This window comes from Vombatus ursinus, unplaced genomic scaffold (assembly GCF_900497805.2).
Source record: "Vombatus ursinus unplaced genomic scaffold, bare-nosed wombat genome assembly UNPS02001419.1, whole genome shotgun sequence".
In the NCBI taxonomy this organism is placed as follows: Eukaryota; Metazoa; Chordata; class Mammalia; order Diprotodontia; family Vombatidae; genus Vombatus; species Vombatus ursinus.
Genome location: NW_020941197.1, coordinates 18444680 through 18470315, shown reverse-complemented (window position 1 = coordinate 18470315; position 25636 = coordinate 18444680). Strand labels below are relative to the sequence as shown.

Here is a 25636-nt window from a genome sequence, read left to right as displayed (position 1 = left end):
AGCTTATAGTCATACATGGGAGTTCTTACGTTTTTGTGTGTGTGTCATGGCCCCAGAGCCGCTTTGGAGAAGTCTATGGACTCCTTAAAATAATGTTTTTAAATGCATAGAATACTTAAGATTAGAATAGAAGCGAATTATATTGAAATCATTATCAAAACATTAAAACAAAAACAACAAATGTATTATTAACAATGTTGTCAAAATATTAAAAAAAAAAACCATGAACCCTTGGTTAGTAGATACCATTATTTTGTGAGTCTCACAATTTAATATAAACTCCTTGAGAACAGGGATGTCTTGTTTTTTTTCTTCCTCTTGTTATGTAGTAAACTCTTAAATGATTTTTGATTGATTGATTGTATATTAGGCACGAACACACACGCTTGTATCTCTGATTGTTAGCATGATGCCCAGCTCGTAGTTCTCAACATCATTTCTTGTTCAGTCATGTTTGACTCTTCCTGACCCCATTTGTGGGTTTCTTGGAAAAGATACTAGAGTGGTGTGCCATTTCTTTCTCCAGCTCATTTGTACAGATGAGGAAACTGAGCCACCTAGGGTCACATAGCTAGTTAGTGTCTGAGGCCAGATTTGAACTCACAAAGATCAGTCTTCCTGACTGCAGGCTCAGCATTCTATCTACTGTGCCACGTGGCTGCCCCCTCTAATTAGCACTTACTAAATTCTTGTTGACTTTCAGACTGGCACATCCCCAAGAAGTTTCAGAGGCTTTGGATAAATGGACAATTGATTATATATTTAGTTGGCAGACAAGAATATCTGGCAACTCCTAAATGATAAACTCCATGAGGGCATGGATTGTATCTTAGGTAATTTATATCTCTCCTAGGACTTAGCATAATAACATATAGTAGGTATTTAATAAATGTGAATTAAATCAATTGAATAATACATATTCTTCCGGGCACTTCTGGGTTACACGGTATCTCTAACTTCAGTGAAATCCAGACCATGTCAAGAGTTTATAAGTAAATAAGGAGGTCTCTAATGGACCCACTGAATCCCATGGTCTCTTTGGAGGCAGTCCTCCAGATGTATTCAGGATACCTTTCGGGGGTTCTAGTCTGCCCTAGGGGGGATAGATCTTCAAGAAAATGCAGTGAACCAGGTATACAGGAATCAGAGTCTTTTCTGGGAGATCTGAAGCTTCCGTACTCCTCTTAGTGACTCCCAGGAGTTAGATTGAGTTACAGGGTCAACAATCCCTTGATCCTTCAGTGGGTGACCTACATATTTGGGATGGCTACAGAGTCACTCAAGTTTATCCAATGTGCTAGGGACCTTATGAGGCTCTGAATTCTATTGGGGCACCCTGACCAAGATTCAAGGTAGTGTCACACGGCTCAAACTCTCTCACTATGACAGGGGGTTATTAGTCTGAGGTAATTCTGACCCTGGGAAGAAATCTAACATCCTTCAAAATCCATGCCTATTACAGAGGAAGCTTCAGATGTCATTTTCTTTGGAAAGTCTAAGAAGCGGATAGCTGCTTCAAGGTTCATTGGACATTATGGCAACGGTCTTAAAAGGTAATAAAATTTTTTTCCCCTGCACCTTTTAGTACTGTGCCTGGCTGATGACTGAGGATGATGTCTACTTTAAAGGGCATCAGAAATGAAGGTGATGTAAAAACAAAAAATAGCAATTAAAAAATAGAATACAGAGCAGGCATAAATAGCTATTTTGGCTAAAGGAACACCTTCAGTTAAGGGTGGAAGGCTTCTGCCAAAGAACCCCAACTTGTGTCTTTGCAGCATTTCTCACTGTTACGACATTCTGTTGATTTCACCTCTGTAACATCTTTCTTACCTCTGTAATGCCTTTTTTTAATTTGTTGTCTCCTCTTTTCCCATTGCCACCTCTCAAGGAAACGCCTTCATTGCTATTGTTAACTCATAATGGGTCTCCATAATAATAATGATTAAGGTTTATATAGCATCTCCTATATGCCAGACACTATGCTAAGTGCTTTTACAAATATTATCTTATTTGATCCCTACTTTCACTTTTTCCCTTCTGTAATCCACCTTTCATGCACTACCTGACTAATGTTCTGTATGCATAGATCTAGCTATGTCACTCTTTTTCTGAAAAAAAACTCTTGGGTCAGCTAGGTGGTGCAGTGGATAGAGCACTAACCCTGGAGTCAGGAGGACCTAAGTTCAAAGCCAGCCTTAGACACTTAATACTTACTTAGCTGTGTGACTCTGGGCAAGTCACTTAACCCCAATTGCCTTACCAAAAAAAAAAAAAAATAGTGAATTCTGAAAAAAACTCTTCATTGGCTCCCTACACTCTCCTGAGTTAAAATTCCTTTGTATGGCTTTCAAGGCCCTCCATTACCTGAAACTGCCCTACCTTTCCATTCTTGTATTACTTATCTTATGTACTTTATACTTCAGCCAAACTGTACTGTTCTTTGACGGCTAAATATGTCCTGTGCTTACCTGTCTCCATTCTTTGGTTCTACGATTCCCTCTGCTGGCATTCTCCTCTCTTCCCCCTTTTGCCTAGTATTAAATTCCTTCCCATCCTTGAAGGCCCAACTCAGATGCCACCTACTTCATGAAAACTCCCCCTCCTTCTGGTGTTGACTTTCCTGTTCAGATATCACAACTGTACTGCAATTTTCATGTAAAGCTGTTTGTTATAAATATCTGTCTTGGTGTCTTAGCTTTCTCCTAGACAGTAGGCTCCATGAGGACAGAGGCTATATCTTATCTAAACATTGTGCCTTTCCCAGCACCTAGAACACAAGTCACGTAAATAATTTTTGTAAAGTGTCAATTATACATCAAATTGTTATATTATAGAGATTCTTCAGAGATGCCCTGTGATAGTCACCCAAGACATAATAATTTATTTGCAGTTTCTTGGCATTTCCATATTCTACTAATCCTCGAAGTAAATGTCAGACAGTTCTCATATGGGGTCATCAGCTTCTAAGTTCATTTAGTGAAAGCATGATATAGTAGATTGTAAGCTCCTTGAGGACAAGAACTGTGCCTTATTTTATCTTGGTCTCTCTAGCCCCTAGTTTATAATGTGCTTTTTAATATATGTTTGTTGAATGGGATTGCATAAAACCTACATTACAGGTTTTATACTGGCAAAGGAGAAAATATTTTTGCTCTGTGCCTAGCTTACAGGCTGAGATCCTTACCCCACCATCTTCCAAATGTGTACTACTCATCATAAGGAGAACAGGTCCCTCATGTTATCATTTTGGATGTATGCATGCAAATCCATCCCTTCTCCTGGATAAAACATTGTGAACGCATATTAGTAGCATCCTCTTATCTGTGAAGTAAAGCACATTAATTAGAATGTCAAATTCCCTATCAGACCTAACCCAGGATTATCATAGAATGTTAGAGATGGGTGGGGCTGATGCTCAGCCATCTGTGTAATAACTAATTATTTGTGTGTCTTCTTTGCAGTGGATCCATGAGGATAGGGAAAGACTTCATTCTTTTTACCAAGAAAGAAGAGACAATGACCTGCATTTTTTTATCTCAGACTTTTTGTGAAAGTGAAGGTCTCAGTGAGGTACAATTTTAGTTTATTTCTTTGGTTCCCGTGGTAACTGTGGGGTTCACTTTCCCCTTGGAGGCACTGCTAATTAATGGATCAGAGCTTGAGAGATAGTATTCCAGAGTTGAAAAAGGGTTGAGTAGTTTTTTGTTGTGGTTGTTGGGGTTTTTTTAATCATCCATTTGTTTGTTTTAAAGGATTTGGAGCTCCTATACAATTTTCTATTTTTTTTTTTTTGCTAGGAAATGGGGTTAAGTGACTTGACAGGGTCACACAGCTGGTAAGTGTTATGTGAGGCCAGATTTAAACTCAGGTCCTCCTGACTCCAGGGCCAGTGCTCTATGCACTGTGCCACCTAGCTGCCCCTCTAATCTTTTCTTTCCCTGAACTCAGAACTATTCAAAAATACTTTGTATTTTTCATATGGACTTACGATGTTGTATTTTTGTGACAGTTCTTTGCATACATGCCTGAGTGCAGGGTCATGACATGTTTATATTTATGTCTCTTTTGGTTCCTAACACCAGTGTTTTGTATGTGTTTGTTGAAACTGAATTATGTATCTATGTATATGTTCCAGAGACTTAGGGGACAGAGTTGTTAACTATAAAAAATGATTCAGATAGAACAAAACAGTACCTTAAAGGCTCTCCTGTTCATGTATCAGAATTATACGGGATCCATAGGATTGTAGACCTACATCTGGAAGGGTCCTTAGAGGCTGTAGTTCATCTCTTTCATTTTACAGATGAAGAAATTGATCAGGGAGGTTAAGTGCTCAAGGTCACCCAGGTTCTAACGGTCAGTGGGGAAACTTGAACCCAGGTCCTCTGATTCCATAGACGGTGCTTTTTCCAATGTAAGATACCTCAAAAGATAAAACAATGGAAATATTCTCTGATCATTAATTCAGTTAATCAAATCAGTTAGTAAAAAGCAGGAAACAGGGAGACATATGCTAGCCCCTGTTATTTGCTATTGTCATGGAGGGTGTCAACCCTTGGTTCATGTTGAAGAGAAGGATTCACTATAGAATAGATGATGAAATCTTAACATTGGGCTTATTGCTTTAAACTTCAGATCACTGTAGAACCTCCTAAACAAGATGCCTAATTTCTCTAGTTTGCCCTAACAAAAACAAAATGGATTAAGAATACCTTTGTCCAAATCTGGACTTTTTAAATTTTTTCCACTGATGACCCCTTCAGCACTTCTTAAACCCATGTGGGGTTGCGAGCCACAGTTTAAGAAGTGCTGGTCTAAGTGACCAACCTGTAGAGATCATCCCTCTGAGTGTGTGTGTGTGTGTGTGTGTGTGTGTGAGAGAGAGAGAGAGAGAGAGAGAGAGAATGTATTTCAGAAAGATATTTCAGTGAAAAAGAAAAAGGGATGAGAGATGCATGAAAAGTGTGGGACCAAAGTAATTCCAAGGTATGCTCCTATATTTGATAAAGTGGAAGTTCAAGTTAAAGAAACTAGTTATTACTATAAGAGAGGGGCTTTGTTTAGAGGAGTTGCAAGTTTGATTTAATAAAGGAAATTAAAAGAATATTTGTAATTATAAGAATATTTGTATTTCAGTAAAATGATTGGAGAAAAGACAAACCTAACACTTATAAAGCTTATTGTAAAGGGACTAAATATTCAAGCAAAAATCTGGAAGAAAAAGGAATAGTATATTTGTTTCCACTAAAGAGGGAATATTTCAATCTAATGGAAGAAATTGTAAAGAAAACATCAGTGGTTTTGTGTATACAGAGATAAAAAGGGTTTTACACAAGCATTATCTTTAAAAGAAAAAGCAAAAATAGAATGGCAGAAATTTGCAGGAACCATATTAGATAAAGGATTGACATTCAGAATCTATAAGAAATTGATACATATCTGTAATTCTAATGCACTCTTCTCAATAGTGCAGTTGTCCAGAGATGTGAATGGAAAATTTTCAGAGGAGAAATGCAAACTTTTAATAGACACATAAAAGATGCTCAAATTCCCTAGTAACCAGAGCAATGTAAATCAGTACAACCTTAAAATATACTTCCTTACACCCACTGGAATGGGAAAAATAGATCCTCCCAGATGATAGGATTTAATATTGTCAGACCTACAATGAAATAGGCACTGTGGTATACTGTTAGAGGGGCTTGTAGACTGGTGCAAACTTTTTGGACAACAATACAAGAGCGTACAGTGAATCGCAAAACTAATTATTCCTTTTGACCCCATGACTCCATTAATATGACTCTATCCAAAACATATAATATAAAGCATCTGTACAAAATATTTGTAGCTACAGTTAGTTGTATTTGTAGCTATAGTTATTTGCAATAGTAAAATAACTGCAAACAACCTAGATGTTCAACAATTGAAGAATGAATAAATTATGACATATAATAGAATATTACTGTGCCATAAAAACTGTAATTATGAATGTAAGGAAAAAATTTGAAAAAGATATGAAAAGTAAGATTGGCAGAACCCAAACTACCTACGTTTCCTATAACTATATATATACATACACACATAAATATATATTTATGTGTGCATGTATATATGTGGGGCCATCTCCAGTTGTCCTAATCTATAGCTTGCCTCTGGATTCAGATGACTCTAGAGGAGAAAGTGAGGCTGGTGACTTTGCACAGCCCTTCCTCACTTAAATCCAATTCACTTGCAAGTAATGGCATCACTTTCCTGATGTCATGGTCCTCTTCAAGAACAAAGGACAAACAATTCATATATGTGTGTGTATATATATAGTGAAATGTAATAGAACCTCACATACGGGGAAAGTGACAGTGAGCAATCATATTTTTACTGTTTTGTCAATTTGTTTAGTTCTTTTCTTTTAAATGCTACATTTTATGTAAGTTTTTACTTTCTAAAAAGTATCTTTGATATCTTTTGTTTACATATTACTTTCATATCCAAATATGTGCTTTCTTCATTACCTACCCAGAGATAACCCTTATAACAAAACAAAAACAAAAATAAAAAAGAAAGAGAAGTTGAGTAAATTATCCAACCCATCAACCCAAATTGACAGACACAAATTTACAGTCCCCTGCAAAAGTAGGGTGTGGGAGGGAAGCTTTTTCTTATCTCTTCTTCTTGGACAAGTTTGGTCATTAAAATTACCCCGTGTTCAATTTCAGGCTGTTTTTCTTATTGGCCGGTGTTTATCATTTAAATTGCTGTGGTCTTTGAATATATTATTTTCCTGATCCTGTTTATGTCATTTTGCATTACTTCATATATATTTTCTCATGCTTCTCTGTTCTTTATAGTCATTGTTTCTCATGATATTGTAATAATCTAGTATATCAATATACTGCTTATATACATGAATTAGTTGAATGGTATGATTATTTGGTTATTTATCTTTGTTGATGGTTATTATGTTTATAATAAATATTAAATTAAAAAATATTACTGATGCTGATCACCAGTTGCATCAGCCACTTCTTCCAGAACCTGAGGATAGAGGTGATTTGGTGACTTGAACTCATTAAGAGCAGCTTGGTGCTCTCTTACCATCTTCCCACTTAGCTTGAGTTTCATCTCTCCATTAGCCATATTCGCTTTTTTCTTTCCAGTCCAAAGTTTATTCTCCTTGACAGAGAAAACACATACAAAGTAAGAGTCAAACAGTTCTGTTTTTTCTCCATTTTATTTTATCCCCTAAGCAGGAATTTCTCCCTTCCTTAATCCTCTTTTTTCCATTATAGCTTTATGGAAAAAAAGAAAAAGAAAACAGTAACAACAACAAAAAACCTCTTTTTGTTTCTCAACTCAGTTCATCTAAACTTTAATGTTCTTATAGGATCATGTCATCCCTTTGTGTTTATATTTTACTACCTGTTCTTGCTTCCATCTTCTGCATGAGTTATGAGTTTGCTGTGTGTCCACATCAATCTTTTAGGCAGCTCCCCATCCTTCCTCTTTGTGTCTTTACAGTTTCAGTCTTTAGAGCTTGCCATCTCTCTTGAGCTGAATTCTCCTATAGAATTTTAGGCCAACGTATCCTACCTTTACTCATTTGTTCCCTGTGCACTATGCTGTCCCAAAATCTAGGATTTTTCAGTCAGTCACTTATTATTTATTAAGCACCTACTATATGCCAGGCATTTTGCTAAGTATTAGAGGTATAAAGAAGGATAAAAGCCAGTCCCTGCTCTCAAGAAACTCATAGTCTAATATATGTCACACAGGGTCCAGCTTTGCTGAATTCTATCACAGACCTCTAAGGTAGAGTAGTCATTTTTCGCAAAGGTTTTGACATTTCTTCCTTAGCAACCATTTCCTCTTTTTTATTAGCCTACCTCTGACACATACTAGCTTTGTGACCCTATCTAAGACACTTAATCAACCTTTTAGTGTTCTAAGCAACTCTATAAAATTATAATTTGAAAAGAAGGTATCAATCCCCATCGGGGGAGTTTTCCTCCTCCAGGATTTTGCTAAGTTTTGAACCCATGTGTTTTGATTCCAAATCCATTATTTTTTCTCCTGTATCATCACATTGACTCAGCTTAGGCCCCAGTACTCAGTAGCCCCATTCATAATTAGTCTTCAGTCCTTGCTCTCTCCTGGTTCAACCTCACATGAACTGTGGCATATCCCAGAACCCAGTCAAAAAGTGACTGGAGTGGCTGGCCCTTGTCCTTCTCAGGTTTAATTGGGAAGGTTCTCTGGGAGTGTGAGCTCTTTTTCCCTTAAATCCTAAATAGGATGGCATTCTGCCCTTTCTGAAAAATCATTCTCCTTATTAAGAAAAAAAAAAGCAGAGGAAGAATAGAGTAGTTGTTTCTATCATCTCATTTTCCTTTTTCCTTCCTCATTAAAATTATTTCTATTTGTATTTCAAAATAACTTCTCATCGCATTTTAGGACATGATTCTTCCAATTCTTTCTCTGAAGCCTTCAGAATCTGGTCTCCCTCAGATGAGGAGATGCTTCTAGCTATGCCCAGCTTTCTTTTCTTTTTATATCACAAGTTCCAAGCTTTAGTGATCATTTCTCTCCCTAGGTTTCTATCATTCCTACTTCAGAAAATCAGTTTTTATTTGTTCTAGAATAGCAGTAAACCTTGTTGCTTGTTGTCCATTTTAAAAATTACGTGTTTTTCAATTAACAGCATTTATTTTTCTCTCTCTGTCCCACATCCTTTCTACACAGCAAAAAGAAAAAAAACCCCTTATAATAAATATATATAATCAAGCACAATTATGCCCTAAGAAATAAGAAACCCACCAAGGCTTGCTCTATCTTTTGGTGAATGAAATGATCAATAAGATAAGCCACAAATTTATCACTTGCCCTGCTTTGGGCAGAGAGAGACCTCTAGGAGATGTCAAAATATTTAGACTATATCGTGCCCCTATGCCACATTTATGATCTTTTCCCTGAGCTCCTTACCTATTCTTTTTCTGTTCAGGTGGTCTCTATTCCATATCGATCTAGTCAATCAGTAAGTATTCTATGTTTCTTTCCATTCATTCTCCTCTAAATGCCCTCTATCACGTTTTATTCTCTGGGTTTCTGAATTCCCTTATATGAGGAGTGTACATGGCTCACAATCTTCTTTATTCCAACCCTTCCCCTTATACGAGGGGATTTCACCATAGATGTTGATACTTCTTCAAACACCTCAGTCTCCCAGGTCCTCAGTCTCTTCAACTCCCATGGCCTACTTCTTTATTCCCCGTAGCCATATATAAGGATGGCCATGTTCTTGATCTTGCCATCACTCACAAGTGTTCTGCTTTCATAATCAAAAGCTCTAAAATTCCTTTACCCGTAATAATGGTTTTTATTTTCATTTCTCCCAATGGCTTAACCTTCTTAAATTTATTCATCTTTTTAGTGATCGTCATTCCTTCCATTTCTCAGTACTCTCCCAGGCCATCTACACTTACTCTAACTTTACTTTTCCTTCTCAATCTTGACTGTATACACCATCCTGTACTCTCATGTGGCTTGTCTTCTTGGCCTATCAGTGTTCAAAGCTTAACTTTGGATTATCCCAACATCCACCTCCATCTATTTCTATTCATGTACTACTGAATGGAATTGGAAGAAAATGTGCAACTGAGCTGGATCCACTAAATAAATATATATATATATATACATATTATTAGACATACACACATATATATATTATACATACACACACACATGCACATACATGTTATCTCAACTGGATCTTCATCATAGCAAGGCAATGCTATTGACTGCTCCCCGAATGATTCTCTATTCCACTAACTGTAGAGGGTCTTCCAAATCTTTTCTTGTCTCCTAAAACCTCCCAAACCATTCACTTCTTTAACCCTTTCAGATGAGGACCTTACCTCACACTTAAATGAAAAAAAACAGAGGTACTTGGTAATGAGTTCCCTCTTTTCTCCTTTCTGTATCTGAAAACTCTTTTGACATCATGCCCTCCATTTTTTCTTCCTCTACTCCATGAAGAAGTGACCCTTCTCTTCACAAAGGCCACTGCTACCGTATACAATCTTGATCCTATCTCTTCGTGTCTTTTCCTTCAGAATTCCCCAGTAGTCTTGTCTAATCTTCAATCTCTTCTCTGTTGATTCAATCACTGCTGTCTAAAAAACGTGCTCATGTCTCTCTTTATTCTTAAAAAAATCCATATTAGACTCTTCTACCTCAAGCCATCGTCCTAATATCATCCTAACTCTTTCATCCCCTTCTCACCTAAACTGATTGAAAAAAATCATCTGTACTCAGTGCTTCCACTTTAAGGCTCAACTAAAATCCCATCTTTTATTGGAGAAACTTTCCTCAACCCCTCTTAATTCTAGTACCGTCCCTCTGTTAATTAGTTCCTAGTTATCCTGTATATAGTTTGCTTTGTATATATTTGTTTGCATCTTGTCTCCCCCATTCACTGATAAGCTCTTTGAGAGCAGGGACTGTCTTTTGCCTCTTTTTTTTTTTTTGTATCCTCAGCACTTCGCACAGTGCCTGGCACATAGTAGGTGCTTAATAAATGTTTATTGATTGACTTCATCTCCTCTCACTTTGTAATGTGACTTCCAGCTTCATGAAACAACTGAAGCTACACTATCAGAAGTGACCCATTATTTTTCAATTGCCAAATCCCATAGCCTTTCCTGATCCTAGGCTTGCAAGTTACTTCCTCACAAAAATTACTTTGTATTTATTTTCATATATTTGCCTATGTATATGTTTTCTCCTCTGATAGAATGTAAGCTTCCCTCAGGGCAGGGACTTTAACTTTTTAAAAAATATATATCCCTAGCACCGTAACTGGCAATTGAAGGCGTTCAATGAATGCTTTCTGATTGAGTGATATCTTGTTAATTAATTCTTACTGTCCCTTTTATCTGTTTTTTTTTAAAATAATGTATAACAGTGGTTTCAAACTCAAATAGAAATGGGAGCCATTAAATCTATGGGCTGCAAATCAGCATTGTCTATGCTCTTTCACATTTTGATTTATTTCGTTAAATATTTCCTGATTACATTTTAGTCTGGTTCCAGCATGCTGCAGGTTTGTCATACCTGATGCATGCCGTCACAAAGCTACATTCCATTGGTGAGAACATCCCAAGTTATCTCCTCCCATTGGAGTCTTTAGTTCATTCTCTCTACTGCCAATCCTTTTTGGATATCCAGGCCATGGAGACATGGCACAGTGAATAGAGTGTTGAACTTGGTGTCAGGAAAGTCTGGGTTCAATTCCTGCCTCTAAAACTTATTACCTAGATGACCATAAACAATTCCTTTGAGCTTTAATTTCTTCATCGGCAAAATGATAATAATCATACTTGTTTCTACAATATTTTTGGGGGTAAGCTGAAATGAGATATCTAGGAAACACTTTAAAAACTTTAATCCCTGAATAAATTTGGGCTGTTATTTTTGCTGGCTCTCCTTGGATTTGTTTTGTTTCTTCTGTGCGTTATTGGGCCCCTCTACTACTAGTCTTCTAATAATACTGTCCTTTAAAAAACAGCCAAAGTTAAAAAAATATTGAGCTTTCTAGGTTGCTTGAATTCAGGGTTATATAGAGTTTACCAGATTAGGATCCAATAAGGATAATTATACCTGGGGTTTTTTTCAAATTTTTATCGTTGTTTATTGCAAATATTAATGTTATAGGTCCTCATCATCTTGTATGTATGTTTTTGCAGGTAGTAGTTCCCATACCCTCGTGGTCTTCAAGAACCAAAGAATCTATCACAGACCCCAAGAAATTCTCTGAGGAACTATCTGTAATTCATAAATATTCTCCCTTTAAAACGGAGGTTGAATTAATGCAGCAGTTTGACAAGATCTATAGAAAATCTGGTAAGATCATCAGATCACTGAGTGTCTGACACAGTAGACACTATAAAATGTACTCATATACTCAAAACATATATCAGTCAGACTTTGAAATCTCCCATAGGGTAGCATTCAGTTTATCTATATGGTTTGTGTATTAAGAAAATGTATAAATGGCATAATATATTAGAGTGCCAGGCTCAGTCTTCTTAACTGAGTCTGTGTGGAGTCCCATATCTAATGCTCACCATACTGGCCTGTTGGTACTGGGCAAGTCTTTTAATATCTAGGTGTCTCAGGTAACTGTCTGAGCTACTTAAGTGGTAGAGCTGATGTTGCCCAGCATTGGGAGAAGGAGTTATATTGGGAATTCCATCTAGTGCAAAGAATGCAGCTGATAATTCTCCTGAGTGCAGCAGGAACCACATCAAAATGTAATTAGGAACTATTTAACAAAGTAACTACAAATATAATAGAGCACAGATTATATTAATATGTAGTTTTATAAGTCAATATGCAGAGAAAGGGAGGCAGAGAGACAAGGAGAGAAAGCGAAGGGGAGAGAGACAGACACAGAGAAAGAAAGAGAATGAGGGGAGAGAGACAGAGAGACATAAAGGGAGAGGGAGAGAAGGCAAGTGTGCAACGAGAGAGGCCAAATTCCACCCCTCCACTTTTTCCCTACCTCTCTCTGTTCTATAAAATTTGCTCTTCACCTATGTTTTAATATGCTAGCCTTTTCCTATCAATCTTTATCTCAATAAGCAAAGACCTCTTAGATGCTGTTTACTACATTTAATTTTACTGAGGAAGTATGGTCTATTTCTTAAAAGTTTTGTATCAATATGATATTTTTTAATGTAATAGTATATTACAATTAGTAATTGTAATATAATACATAATTATATAATGTATTTGTATTAGTAACTTATTATAACATTGTCTTATTACTATTTTTCTAGAAAAGAACTGACCACAAACAGTGTCTTTATTGAACTTCTCTGTGGTGGATGGGGGAGGATTTAAAAAGACCTAGTTAAAAGGCTAGCCCTGTAACATATTGTTTTTGTTTTATTTTGTTTTGTTTTTATTTTTTGAGAATATCATGATAGTGAAGGTCTCAGGTATTTAAAACAGAGATTGAAAACCTAAACCTCTGATATTCTCCCAGGCACTTTGGTGGTTATATATAACTTGAAATTAATGCTCAATGGAGAACCGGAACTGGACATTAAAACCAGCAAAGAAGATATTCTGATAGCTGGGGTTTTTGAAGAGTAAGTAATATTGAAAGTGTCTTCTGTAGATAGACTGATAACTTTTATTAATTAAACAAACATAATATATAAAGTATCTTTTGTGTACAGAGCATTTTGCTAGGTTTTGGGAGACATAAGAAGTTTAGATAACATGTACCAGTGTTTATGAAGTTTGCAGCCCTCTAGAGGGAATTGACACATATACCAGTCATTTTAATAAAAATGTGAAATATAGTGCAAACAAAGTGTTTTGTGAGACCAGAAGGAAGAGAAAGGCCCACAGCAAGGTGAATCATGGAAGGCTACCTGGAAGAACTGGCATTTGAGTTGGACTTTTTTTTTCTCTGTCAGAGAAATAAATAGCAGGGCCCTTAGAAACAGTATGGCACAATGGATAGGGTACTGGATTTGGAGTCAGAAAAATCTGGTTTCAAATCCCACCTTCAATACATATTGACTGTGTGAATCTGGGCAAGTCAGATAACCTATTTGTGTCTCAGTTTCCTTATCAATAAAATGAAAGGGTTGGACTCAATTAAAGGAATTTGTTCCTTTCCAGAGCTGTCCAAAAGTAAGAATGGGCTGCCCTAAGAAAGTAGCTTTCCCCTTTTTGGAAGACTTTAAGCCAAGGCTAGGTGACCCCTTGTCAGATATGTTACACTGAGCTGGATTTGATGGCTGCTAAGGACCCTTCTGATGATTACATTCTGTGAAAGACCATTAGTTTTGGTAATTAGAAGATCATTCATGATTTTCAGCAATGTAGCTTCAGAGAATACAGGATAGAAACTAGATCAGAAGGGTAAATGATGGAATGAGTAGTAAAATAGTGGAGAGAACATCAATAGCTTATACTCTTTACAAGTTTGATCGTGAAAGAAAGAAGAAGGAAATGAGGTAAATGAGATAATGAGAGGAGAGAATAATGGACTTCTCTAAACTTATTCAAATGATCTGTCCCGGATGAAATATCTCCCATGAAATTGAAAGAATTTGCAGAGATGATTGCTGGGACATTTCCATGTTCCTTGAGGAATCATTTTAAATTGGAGAAGTGGCAGAGATAGGAGATGGGCCAATGTTCCAATTTTGTAACAGGGGAACAAGGGGGATTTTGCATACTATAGACTATTAAGCTTGATATTAATTCTTAGAAAAGTCATAGTAGAGATTATTAAGTGAATATTTAGAAAGAAATTAGTGGCCACTAAGAGCCAGCATGGATTCACTAAGAACTGGTCATAGCATGCACCTCATTTGCTTTTTTGGAAGGGTAATTAGCTTAGTAATCAGGGAAATGCCACAAACATATTAAGTATCCTTGAATTTCAGGGAGGCCTTTGATAAAAGTTTTTACTCTATCTTCATCGACAAGATGGGGAGAGTTTGACTTGGAGTTATTGCAGTCAGGGAGATCAGCAACTAATTAAAAAACCAGACCCTAAGATTTTCCTACTGAATTTGGAAGAACATTGTCTTCTCTCCTCATGCCACCTCTGCTACCTCCAGTCCCTCCTTGGGAATGGACCTTTCATCATCTTCCACTGAAAAAAAAATTGACGCCATCTATCTTGAACTCCCACTTTTACCAATTTCTGGTCTTCAAATGATGTTGGCATTATCCCTTTTTATTTACTCCCTCTTTATTTACTCCAGTCTGAGAGGAAGAGTTGGCTTGCTCTCCTCTCATGCCCTTTATGCCCTTCTTCTTACTTTTCCTCTGGGAGATTGTTGCTTTAATTATCCTCTCTCCCTAATTTTCAATCTAAGTTCCTCTTCCACTAACTCTTTCTTTCTTGACTACAAACATGCCCAGAATTCTCCCTTCCTTTATAACCTACTTTCATAGCCAAACTCCTGGACAAATCTGTCTATTTGTGATGTTCTTAATTTCTCACCTCCCACTCACTTGTCAACCCTTTGCAATCTGGCTCCTCTTTCCATGAAGCAACTGAAACTGTTCTCTCCAAAGTCATTGGTGATTTCTTTATTACCAAATCCAAAGATCTTTTCTTGTTGACTATACTACTGTGGCCCGTCTGCAGCATTTGACCACGTTGATCACCCTCCTTTTGGATATTTTTGGGATAGTCTCCTCCCTAGGTTTTTTGTGACACTGCTATCCCATCCTACCTGCCTGACCCATCCTCAGTCTCCTTTGAAGTGTTATCATCAGTGTCTACCCTTTATATATAGGCATGGGCCCTTTGCTTCTCCTTTTTTGCATTCCCTCTTGGCAATCTCATCAACTCTCATGAGTCTGTCTCTATGAAAATGACTCCTGAATATAGATGTTTACCCCACATAGCTGTCCACAGTTCCAGGCCCTCATTTCCAACTCTGTGCTTAACATTTCCACCTAGATTTTCCATCGGCATTTCACATTGAAGTGCTCCAATTTATTCACTGTTTTTCCCCCAAAACCCATCACTTCTTAACTTCTTGATTTTGGTGGAGGGCACCACCATTCTTCTGATCACCTGTGTTCAAAGTCTAGGAGTCATCTTTACCTTTCTGGTCTCGCTTACCCCTTTCTCTCCAGTCAGTTGCTATGTTGATTCTACCTCCACAACATTTCTGACATTCATTTCTTCCACCTGTCTCCCTTACCTCCAACAAATACACATTCATACTATAACCATTGTCTTTCAGAATTTCTTCATCTTTCATCTAAACTATTGCAATAGTGTCCTGTTTGGTCTCCCTTCCTCTAGCCTTTCCCTTCCCCATTCTCTATAAACCTGCTAAAATGAAATTCCTAAAGCACAAGTCACTTCTCTATTCAAGAAGCTTCAGCGGCTGTCAGTTGCCTCAAAGCTCTCCATTTCCTCTGTTTGCGATTTAAAGCATCTCACACTATAGCTCCAACTTCTCTGTCTATTAAGATTATTCATTATTCCTCCTCTCACACTGTGTATTCTCGTCAATTTTACACACTTGCTCTTTTCCATTCTTGACATTGCATCTGCTGCCTCCATTTTATTCCATGAGATCTTCCCCCATTCCTGGAATGTTCCCCTTCCTCCTCTCTGCCTGTTAGAACCAGTAGGTCAGTCACCAAGCATTTAGCTCCTGTCAAGGCTGAGCATAGTGTCACCCCCAACAGCAGGCCTCTCTTGATCCTCCCGGTTCTCGGTCCTCTATTCACCCCACACAAGCCCCAAAGATACAGTTGTCATTCAGTAATTTTCAGTTGTGTCCTACTCTTTTGGGTATGGAGTGGTTTGCTATTTCCTTCTCCAGCTCATTTTTTACAGAGGAGGAAACTGAGGCAAAGAGGGTTAAGTGACTTGTCCCGGGTCAAACAGCTAGTAAATGTCTAAGTCCAAATTTGATCAGGTCTTCCTGATTCTTGGCCTGGTGCTCTATCCACTGTGTAATGCATTTAATTTGTAAAAATTTTTTTATTTGTTTGCCTGACACAAAGTAGGTAAATACTTGTAGTCCCAATAAGATATGTTCTCCTAAGCTAGTGACTGTGTCTTTTTTTGTCTTTTTGTCCCCAGAGCCTAACTAGCTTAGTCCCCTGCATGTGCCAGACTCAGTGCTTATTTGACTGATTCAGACTGAAGGGAAGTCTCTTGTGGAGAGCCACAGGACTCCGTAGTTGATCTAGTTTTAATTAACATTTTTATCAGAGATAAGACAAAATGGCATGCTTATTTAGTTTATTGATAATCTGAAGTTAATATGTTAGATTACAGATCTAGAATCCAGAAATACATCCAACAGCTGGAATGCAGGGCTGAATCCAGAAAGATGAACTTCTTAAGGATAACGGTAAAATCGTAGGATAGACTTAGGAGGCCATCTAATTGAACCCCATTTTACTGATGAGGAGACTGAGGCCAGTGGAGGTCAAGTGACTTGACAAAGTTCACACAGAAAGTATCGGAAGCAAGATTTGAACCTTGACCCCAGATGTTCTTTTCACTATTCTATAATTAGTTTAAAAATGTGCAAATATAAGATAAGGAAGAAATGGATGAATAAATGAAAAAAACATATTAAACACTTAACTATATTCTAGGCAGGGCAGCTAGGTAGTACAGGGGTTAGAATGCTGGGTCTGGAGTCAGGAAGACTCATCTTCCTGAGTTCAAATCTGGCCTCAAACACTTACTACCCATGTGCCCCAGAGCAAGTCACCTAATCCTGTTGGCCTCATTTTCCTCATCTGTAAAAATGAGCTGGGGAAAGAAATGGCAAAACACTCCAGTAGAGTTTCTTTGTCAAGAAAACCCCCAAATGGGGTCCTCAAAAGTTCGACATGACTGAAAACGAGCTGAACAAAACCAAAATATTCAAGACAGTATGCTAGGTGCTAGGGATACAAATAGAGAAACAGAAACAGTTTCTGACCTGCAGAAACTTACATTCAAATAAAATACATCATATATAAAGGAATTCCAGAGAAGGGAGTTTTGTTATGGGAAGCAGGAGAGATGGCGAGTTGATATATAGGGAAGTTAATGCCTTTACCAGAAGTGTTATGATTGAGTATGATTATATGATATAATATGATTACTCTGCCCAGAGAAAGAGGTTTTAAAATGATCATTGGCTGAGCCATGAACATAAGGGCATATAGATGGGAAGATGTCTGGATAGTGACGCATCACTTGGTTTCTGGTCCAGTTAGTAGATATAATGAGTTAAGTAGGCCAGTTTGCACTGAGTCACCTGAGCTAGACCCAAAGGTGGGAGTCCTAAAGATCAGTGAATTAACTTTCCTAGGGATTGGGTTCATAGATCCTAGGGGTTTAGGGGGCAGAGGTTCAGGTTCAGTGTGAAGGGCACTTGTCCAGGTGGAGAGAGGTAGGATAGTGATGTAGACAAATCATAATGTGACCTTAGTGGATACCTGGATGGATGCCAGGGTAGCTGGGTGGGGTATGAAGATGACAAATTCATACAAAAAAGACCTGGGAATTATCGTGAATTTAAAACTCAATATACTTTAACAGTATAATGTAAAAGCCAAAAAAGCTAATGTAACATTGGGTTCCATAAGTAGATATATAATGTCCAGAAGGAGATAGGTACTCTTAACACTGTACTCTTCCCTGGTCAGACATGCACCAGGGTCAGACATTGTCATATAAAGATACATTGGTATATTGTGTGGTTCACTTAAGAAGGGACATTGATGAACAGTTATAGGAAAGCATGAATAGAATGATGAGGTGATTCAAAACCATGTCATGTTAGAATTGGTAAAAAGAACTGGAAATGTGTTGCCTAAAAAAGACTAAGGGAAATTAAGTTTTCTATGTTCACATGTCTGAAGGATTGTCCTATGAAAGAGGAATGGGGCTTCTGCTCAGCTTCAGAAGATAGAACTCAGTTTATTGGGTGGAAGTTACATGGAGATAGATTTGGGATCATTATAATGAAGAGATTACTGTTAATTAGAACTCTCCAAAAATTTGCACGGGCATTCCTCAGTGGGTAGTATGTTCCCTACCACTGTAAGCCTTTAAATGGTAGCTAGAAAACCATTTGTCAAAGGTGGTGTCACACAATTTCCTGCTTTTGGAAGTGGTCGGAGTAGAGAACCTTTGAAGGTCCCTTCCAATTCTGATATTCTGTGATTCTGTGATGGACATAGAATGCAGTGGGTCAGCTGACTTTTTTTGCTTTAAAAAGATAGTGGGGTCTTATCTAGGCATATTTTAAAACAAAAGAGAATGAGCTAGTGGAGAGGGAGAGATTGAAGTTAGTGGAGAGCCAGGATGGGAATGAATGAGAGAAAAAGGCAACAGGATTGGAAAGCATAGGTTTTAGAAAGGAGATAATTTAACTTTTTCTCTATTACAGGAAACAAAATGGGAGACACCTTATTTTTTTAGAAATGATTTCTTCTGGTTATTTTTCACATTACCATATAAGGTGAATGTATATTATATTTATTTTATAGTTAATAGCTGGGAGGAAGGAAAGAAGAAAGAAATGGAAAAAAGAAAGAGAGGGAAAGAAGAAAGAAGGAAATAAGGAATGGAGGAAAGGGAGAAGGAAATGAAGGAGGAAGGGAAGGAGGGAAGAGAAGAGGGAAGGAGTAAGGAAGAAAGGAAAGAAAGAAGGAAGGAGGAAACAACAAGCATTTATTAAGCATTTACTATGTGCCAGGCATTGTGCTAAGCACTGGGATACAAATACATACAACAACAACAAAAAGACAGCTCCTGTCCTTAGGAAGCTTATATTCAAATTCAGGAGGACAACACACATACAAAAGCTGGAGAAATGGGTGGGGGGTGGGGCCATGGTGTGAGGGTAATGAAGGTACGAGGCATGGAGGCATGGTTTTGAAGTCATGAGAGTCAGGAACAGGGCCAAGAGGGAAATGAAGGCAGGCCAACCCGGGCTTCTCCACAAAATGAAGTCTTCAAGAGTAATTCCTCAAGGGGAGAAAGGGGAGTGGGCCTATGTTTCATAGTGAGTAGGCATGGGGATGGTAAGCTGTTCAGAGTGAGGAGGTCCCAGGTACCCAGGGAAGTTCCAGTATGAACCAGCAGTAAGAGAAGGCATGGTTTGGAAGTCAGGAAAGCCAGGAACAGGGCTGGGAGAGAAGATAGCAAGTGGCAGCTTGGAGAATAGGACCTTAAACCCCAGATTATTGAACCTGCTACCTAAGCCTTACATGTCCACCACTTACTGAAAACCTATTACTGAAATTAATATATAAAATTGCTGTGCAAAAGTAACATTAATAGAGTGTATTGAAATAGCCTAATATTTTGAGTATGTGGGACTCCCTAAGTTGAGTAATATGGGGAGGGAAGAATTAGAGAAATTATTTGCTTTTCTAAAACTACATAAAAGCCTAATCAGTGTCACACAAAGGGAATAAAAATTTTCAGTAGATTGATGGGGTTGATTTTATTCCTTTTTGATAGAGGAGGGGGTGGAGGGGGGTGGTATGGAAGGAATAACTGTCCACCTGCAGAAGTTCTGTTTGAATGAGTATTGTTCTATGCCTCTGCTCCTGTAGTGATCTTGGTTTGGAGAATGAGTTGGCAGTCAAGCCCCAATACAAAATACAAAAGGTGGATTATTCATATTTTCCACTAACTGGGATTTTTAATTATTCATGTACTTAGACATTTTTTTTTCAATTTGGAAATTATGGTTCTTAGGGGAGTCAAAGAAAAGGGTTAAGGTAGCAAGACAGGGCTTCCTGCTGCATATCTAATCCAACATTGTGTTTATTTGGCCAATTAAGGAAAAGTATAAGAAAAATACAATTTAAGATATTTGGACTCAAAATAAAATTGGCTTCCTTTCCTGGCATAAATTTCTTTTATTGTGTTTTTTAAAAAGTTACATGAGAAGCCAAGTAGAGGTAATTTCTTCATTCAGAAGGTATTTGTTGAATGTCCCCTTTGTGTATATCGTTGCCTTTGGTGCTACTGAGAATGCAAAGTGTAGCAGTGTATAGCTTTTTCCTTCAGGAGGCTTTCTGTCTGGTTAGGTAGTCAAGGTGTGCAGGTGGGCAAAAAATCAAGAGTTTAGAAAATAGTACAAGATAAAAATAAGAAATATTATAAGGCAGCATCTGATAAGTGACGGATACATGTTAGATTCAGAGGAGAGTGATACCACTTTTGTATAAATTGGTCATGGTGGGATCATGTTGTTGTTCAGTTGTTTCAGTCATGTCTGACTCTTCATGACCCCACTTGGGTTTTTTTTGGGCAAAGATCCTGAAGTGGTTTGCCGTTTTGTTCTGTAGCTCATTTTACAGAAGAAAAAACTGAGGCAAATAGGGTTAAATGACTTGCCCAGAGTCACACAGCTACTAAGTATCTGAGTTCATATTTGAACTCAGGTCTTCCTGACTCCAGGCCAAGCACTCTCTAGTGCCACCTAGTGGTCCTGGCAAGGGTGTGCTTATAGTGTCATAGATTTAGAAGAGGCTTCAGAGTTCTTCTAGTTCAACTCCCCTCCCCAGTCACTTTTTTTTTTTAAATTTTTTTTTTAAAGATGAGGAAACTGCAGCCAGGGGAAAGAGAAGTGATTTGCCCACAGGTAGTAAGCACCAAAGCAGGATTTGAACACAGGTCCATTGACTCTAAAGCAAGTGCTCATTCCACTGTGTCAGCCTGAAGGTTATAACACTTGAGCTAGGCTTTGAAGAGCAGATAACATTTGGACGTGTAGAGGAGCATGTTGTGAAGTTCGCGCTCACCATTAGCCTATGAATTCCCCTTTTATCCTCCCCTTTCCTTATGTCCCTGACTCAGCACAGCACCTGCACACACAGATGCTTAGTAAATGCCTGTTGATTTGAAGTTTGAGCCAGATTGTGGAGAGCATAACAGACTTTGAAGTTTGGATTTAATTGTATGAGCATCCGGATAAATTTCAGGGAGCTAATTCTAATTGTGCTTATTATATAATGTTTGAACAGTAGTCTTTATTTTCCGAAAGTTCAGAGGAATAGTAATTATCACACATATAGATAACATTTTAAGTTTTGCAAAATTATGTGTGTATGTGTGTGCCCAGACAGCACAGCCACACAGTATGCCAAAAGTCCTAGCACAATTTTAAGCCATTCTCCATGAGACATGCTCTTCAGTGTTTGAGGAGAGACTTGAATTCAGCTCTTGCTGACTCTGTCCATAGAGTTCAGTGGTCTGTCTACTACATGTCTTGTTCAACTTGATTTTCTATAAACAAGCTTAGTCACAGACTAGGATGTTTCTCATTTCCCTGCTCATACTAATCCATCCTCCTGGGGCTTGGTGGAAGAATTATTTTTGATAACCACGTAGTAGCTTTTATTTCTTGGCTTGTGAGAGGTGGGGGAAGATGCATTGATGCTTACTTGTGCCTATACTTGGGATGGATGCTCCACTTTGGGGGTCTAAGTGGGAAAGTAATTCCTGATTGGTTCTTCCTTTGGGAGCTTTTTAATTTGCCTTTTGTAAGGGCTCTCCCAGTGACTCCCAAACTCCCCCTAAACCTTTTTTGTTATTTCATGAGGAAACAGGAACTTTTTTACCTAAAGATAGTTTACATTTATTTTTTTCCTTCATTCTGCCTTGCCTTCAAAATGTGCATATGGCAAAAACTGAGCTCATTAAAAGCCATATAATTCAGTGGACTGAGTTATGTGTTTTGGTTCATAGTCTCAGCTCTGATGCCATCTATTTAGCCAGGTAATTTTCAGCTCGTAATTTCACCGCCATGGGACTCAGTTGCCTCATCTATAAAATGGGGACATTGGACTAAGTGCTTTATAGTGTCCCTTTCAACTCTTAAATTCTGTACACCCCAATTTTATAATGTTGAAGCTGTCTGACACACAATATATAGCTTGCCCAAAGGTACAAAGAAGGTATATCAGTACAGCATAACACAGCATATCTAATTCATTAGGAAGTTTTTAATACTGAAAAAGTTTAGCTACCTTGGCCTCACTTCACCATAGTTTTTATACTTCTTGTAAAGCATGTAACCAGTTAGTAAAATATGCCATCATGAAATTACGTGATAAAAAGAACAAATGAGGTGGTCATGTAAGTTCACAAGATTTGTAGCAGCCAGCTATCCTGCCAGCTACACCAGCTGTAAATCCAAATGTAAAGGGGCTGATCTGTTCTGCCCTGATATGCCAATGGTAGGGACACAGATCCTCTGAGAGAATTCTGAGATGCTGAAGAAAGAGGGGCCCATGCCAGGTTGGTTGTGTAAGTGTAGATATATTAGGTTTGTTAGGTTAATTGGGTTGTTTGGGGGCGTTTACTCACAAGCCCTCATCCTTGGTGGCATGAAGTCAGAATGGTATAATGGATCCCTGCACCAACCCCAGGCCAGGTCAGATATTATATAGAAACAGAACAAAGAAGGCTTAGTGCCAGGGATGGCCCAGGGCCCATGTGCAAGTTTTCCCTTGAGATAGTTGGAGCTTCTTTTGCTGTTTATATTTACTCAAGGTAGTTTATATTCTCTATGGAGTCACAGGTCATGTTCCCACTATGGTCACTACCTTATAGTCAAGTGGTGAGGGTGAGGAATGATAGTATCGATGGTCTGAGGGCTGCCTCCTGATGTTAGGAAAAACCAAGGAAGGCCTCCCTCCTCTTGGGAGTTTATCAGAATGTATGAACGAAGATCTCTCCGGAATGGGCAATCATGGATGGGTTGTACATTGAAGAGAACTTCCAAACTGATGAGATAAGAGATCTATTTAAGTATTTGAGAGTAAGGGGGTATAGGGCCAGGATTGGGTTATGCAGTTTTTTATTTGTTTGTTTAAGCTAGAGATGCAATGTTCCTAAGGATTTGATGACCGCCAGCCTTCTAACTTCTTTGTCGACCAGTGAGAGTTAGGTAACAAAACTGAGATTTAATTGGTATAAGGAAGTACTTGATGGGAAAACTCCCTCTAACATAGATTGGCACTTTTTTTTTTCAATTTATAGTCTTAGAAAGTTGCCTAGAGCACTGAGAGGTTAGTCCTTTGCCCAGGGTCATAGAGCCAGTATATATCAGAGTTCTTCCTGACGTTGAAATCCATTCTCTATATACCATTGCCTCTCATCGTAGACCAATGAATCAAGGACAATTAGAGAATAGAATTTAGGTTCCTTGCCTAATAGAGATCTGGATGAACCAAATTCACATAATAAGCAATATAAAGATATTAACTGCTTTTATTATTAATAATAAATTAATAGTAACTGTGATTCTATGTTATGTATATAGCTCAAACTTGTCATTTCTTAAATAGATCTTTTTGGGGCTTGTCTAAGGCAAGAATTTTGAATAGTTCCAAAAAGTATTTGTCGTAGTCGAATAAAGAATAGCTAAGAGTAGAAGAAAATTATTTCATATCAGGTCTATCACATATTTTTAATTACTGTCTTTACCTTTTCTGTCCCAACTTATATTTTCTTTATAATAATTTCAGTTGGTGGAATTTTCCTGGTTCCTAATTCAGACCGCTCTGAATGTTTTGTTCTATTTGAAATGATATCCAGTTAAATTTCTGTTGTAATAATGCTGGGGACCCTAATGCCAGTATTAAAATGCCAAGGACAGAAAGGATGCCTGGTGTTATTACTAGCATTTCCATTACCACCTGTCCCCAACCCCCACCCCTTCTATTGAAGAGCTGACTCCCAAACCAATATTTCTTACTATCTAAAAGGTAGGAGGACCAGTCTTCTAACAGCTACCTGTCAGAATGCCATGGCATTTCCACATCAGCAATACAGAACAAATGCATTATGGAAGGGATAATTTGACAGCTAACTCTTGGAAAGAAGGTCCTTTAGAGAGTTTATGAAGCCAGCCACTTCTTAAACCACAGAGGAGTTAATTACCATAGAAAGAAAAAGTATAAAAAACATAGAGCCATAGGTAAAGCCCTCATGATGTGCCAGGTTTTTGTTGTTGTTTAGTAGTTTCTCAGTCGTGTCTGGCACTTTGTGACCCCATTTGGGATTTTCTTGGCAAAGATACTGGAGTGGTTTGTCATTTCCTTCTCCAGCTCATTTTACAGATGAAGAAACTGAAGCATCCAGGGTCACACAGCTAGTAAGTGTCTGAGGCTGGATTTAAACTCAGGTTTTCCTGGCTCCTTACAGAGCTCTATCCATTGTGCCACCTACCTGCCTGTTCAAGGTTTAAACATTGTTAAATTTTAGAAAGTTTGTTATCTCTAACTTCCCATTGTTATGGTCCTAATGAAGTTGAATAGTCTAAGCATAATCTATGTTTATTAGTCTAAGAAATGTCTAAAATCAGGGGTGGGGATTGGGATTTGTGAGGCCAGTCGGATGCTGAGAGGGTCCAGGGGACCCAATGTCATGTGTGGCCAGGTGTACTTGGGAAAGTGTGGTGCCTTCAGGGACTCCTGGCAGGAGTTTCACAGTGGTGCTGCAGCTTCAGCAATCCCTTGTCCTCTGGGTATACATACATACATGGTTCCACCCCACACTTAATTCACAAGGAATCTTTCAACACTGAAAATGTTTAGCTCCCTCAGCCCCAATTCACTGTGGTTTTCAAGTTTATAATTCTTTTCTCCTTTTATCTGCACTATCTTCTCATTCCCAGGCTCCCTCAGACTAAAATTAGGAACTTAAAGTAGAAGGTTGTTTAATCTTTTTACTGAATAGAATTCTTCTCTCTCCCATCTCTCAATCTGTTCCTAATTTTGTGAGACAGAAATGATTCCCTCCTTCCCTCCGTCCTCCCTTCCTTTCTTCCTTCCATCCTTCCTTCTTCTCTCTTCTTTTTGTTGTTTCTTCTTTTCTTCCTCCATTCCTCTCTTTTTTCTCTCTTTCTTTCCTTTCTTTATCTTTCTCTCTCTCTTCTTTCTTTATTTCCTCCCCCTTCCTCCCTCCCTCTCTTCCTTCCCTCCTTCCTTCCTTTCTTTCTCTTCATTTTCTCTCTTCCTTCCTTTTTCTTCTTTGTCCTTTTCTTTCTTCTTCTTCTTTTCTCTCTCTCTCTCTCTCTCTCTCTCTCTCTCTCTCTCTCTCTCTCTC

The 25636-nt window shown here is 38.1% G+C and overlaps 1 protein-coding gene across 1 annotated transcript in view; it reads left to right on the top strand.

Annotated features, from left to right (window-relative positions):
- MORC1 (MORC family CW-type zinc finger 1) overlaps positions 1–25636 on the top strand; it is a 201072-nt gene that overhangs the window by 22193 nt on the left and 153243 nt on the right. The window contains exons 5-8 of the mRNA XM_027867998.1: positions 1463–1553; positions 3465–3573; positions 11742–11898; positions 13046–13151. Coding sequence (XP_027723799.1) covers positions 1463–1553; positions 3465–3573; positions 11742–11898; positions 13046–13151 — 463 coding nt within the window. The remainder of the gene's footprint in view (positions 1–1462; positions 1554–3464; positions 3574–11741; positions 11899–13045; positions 13152–25636) is intronic.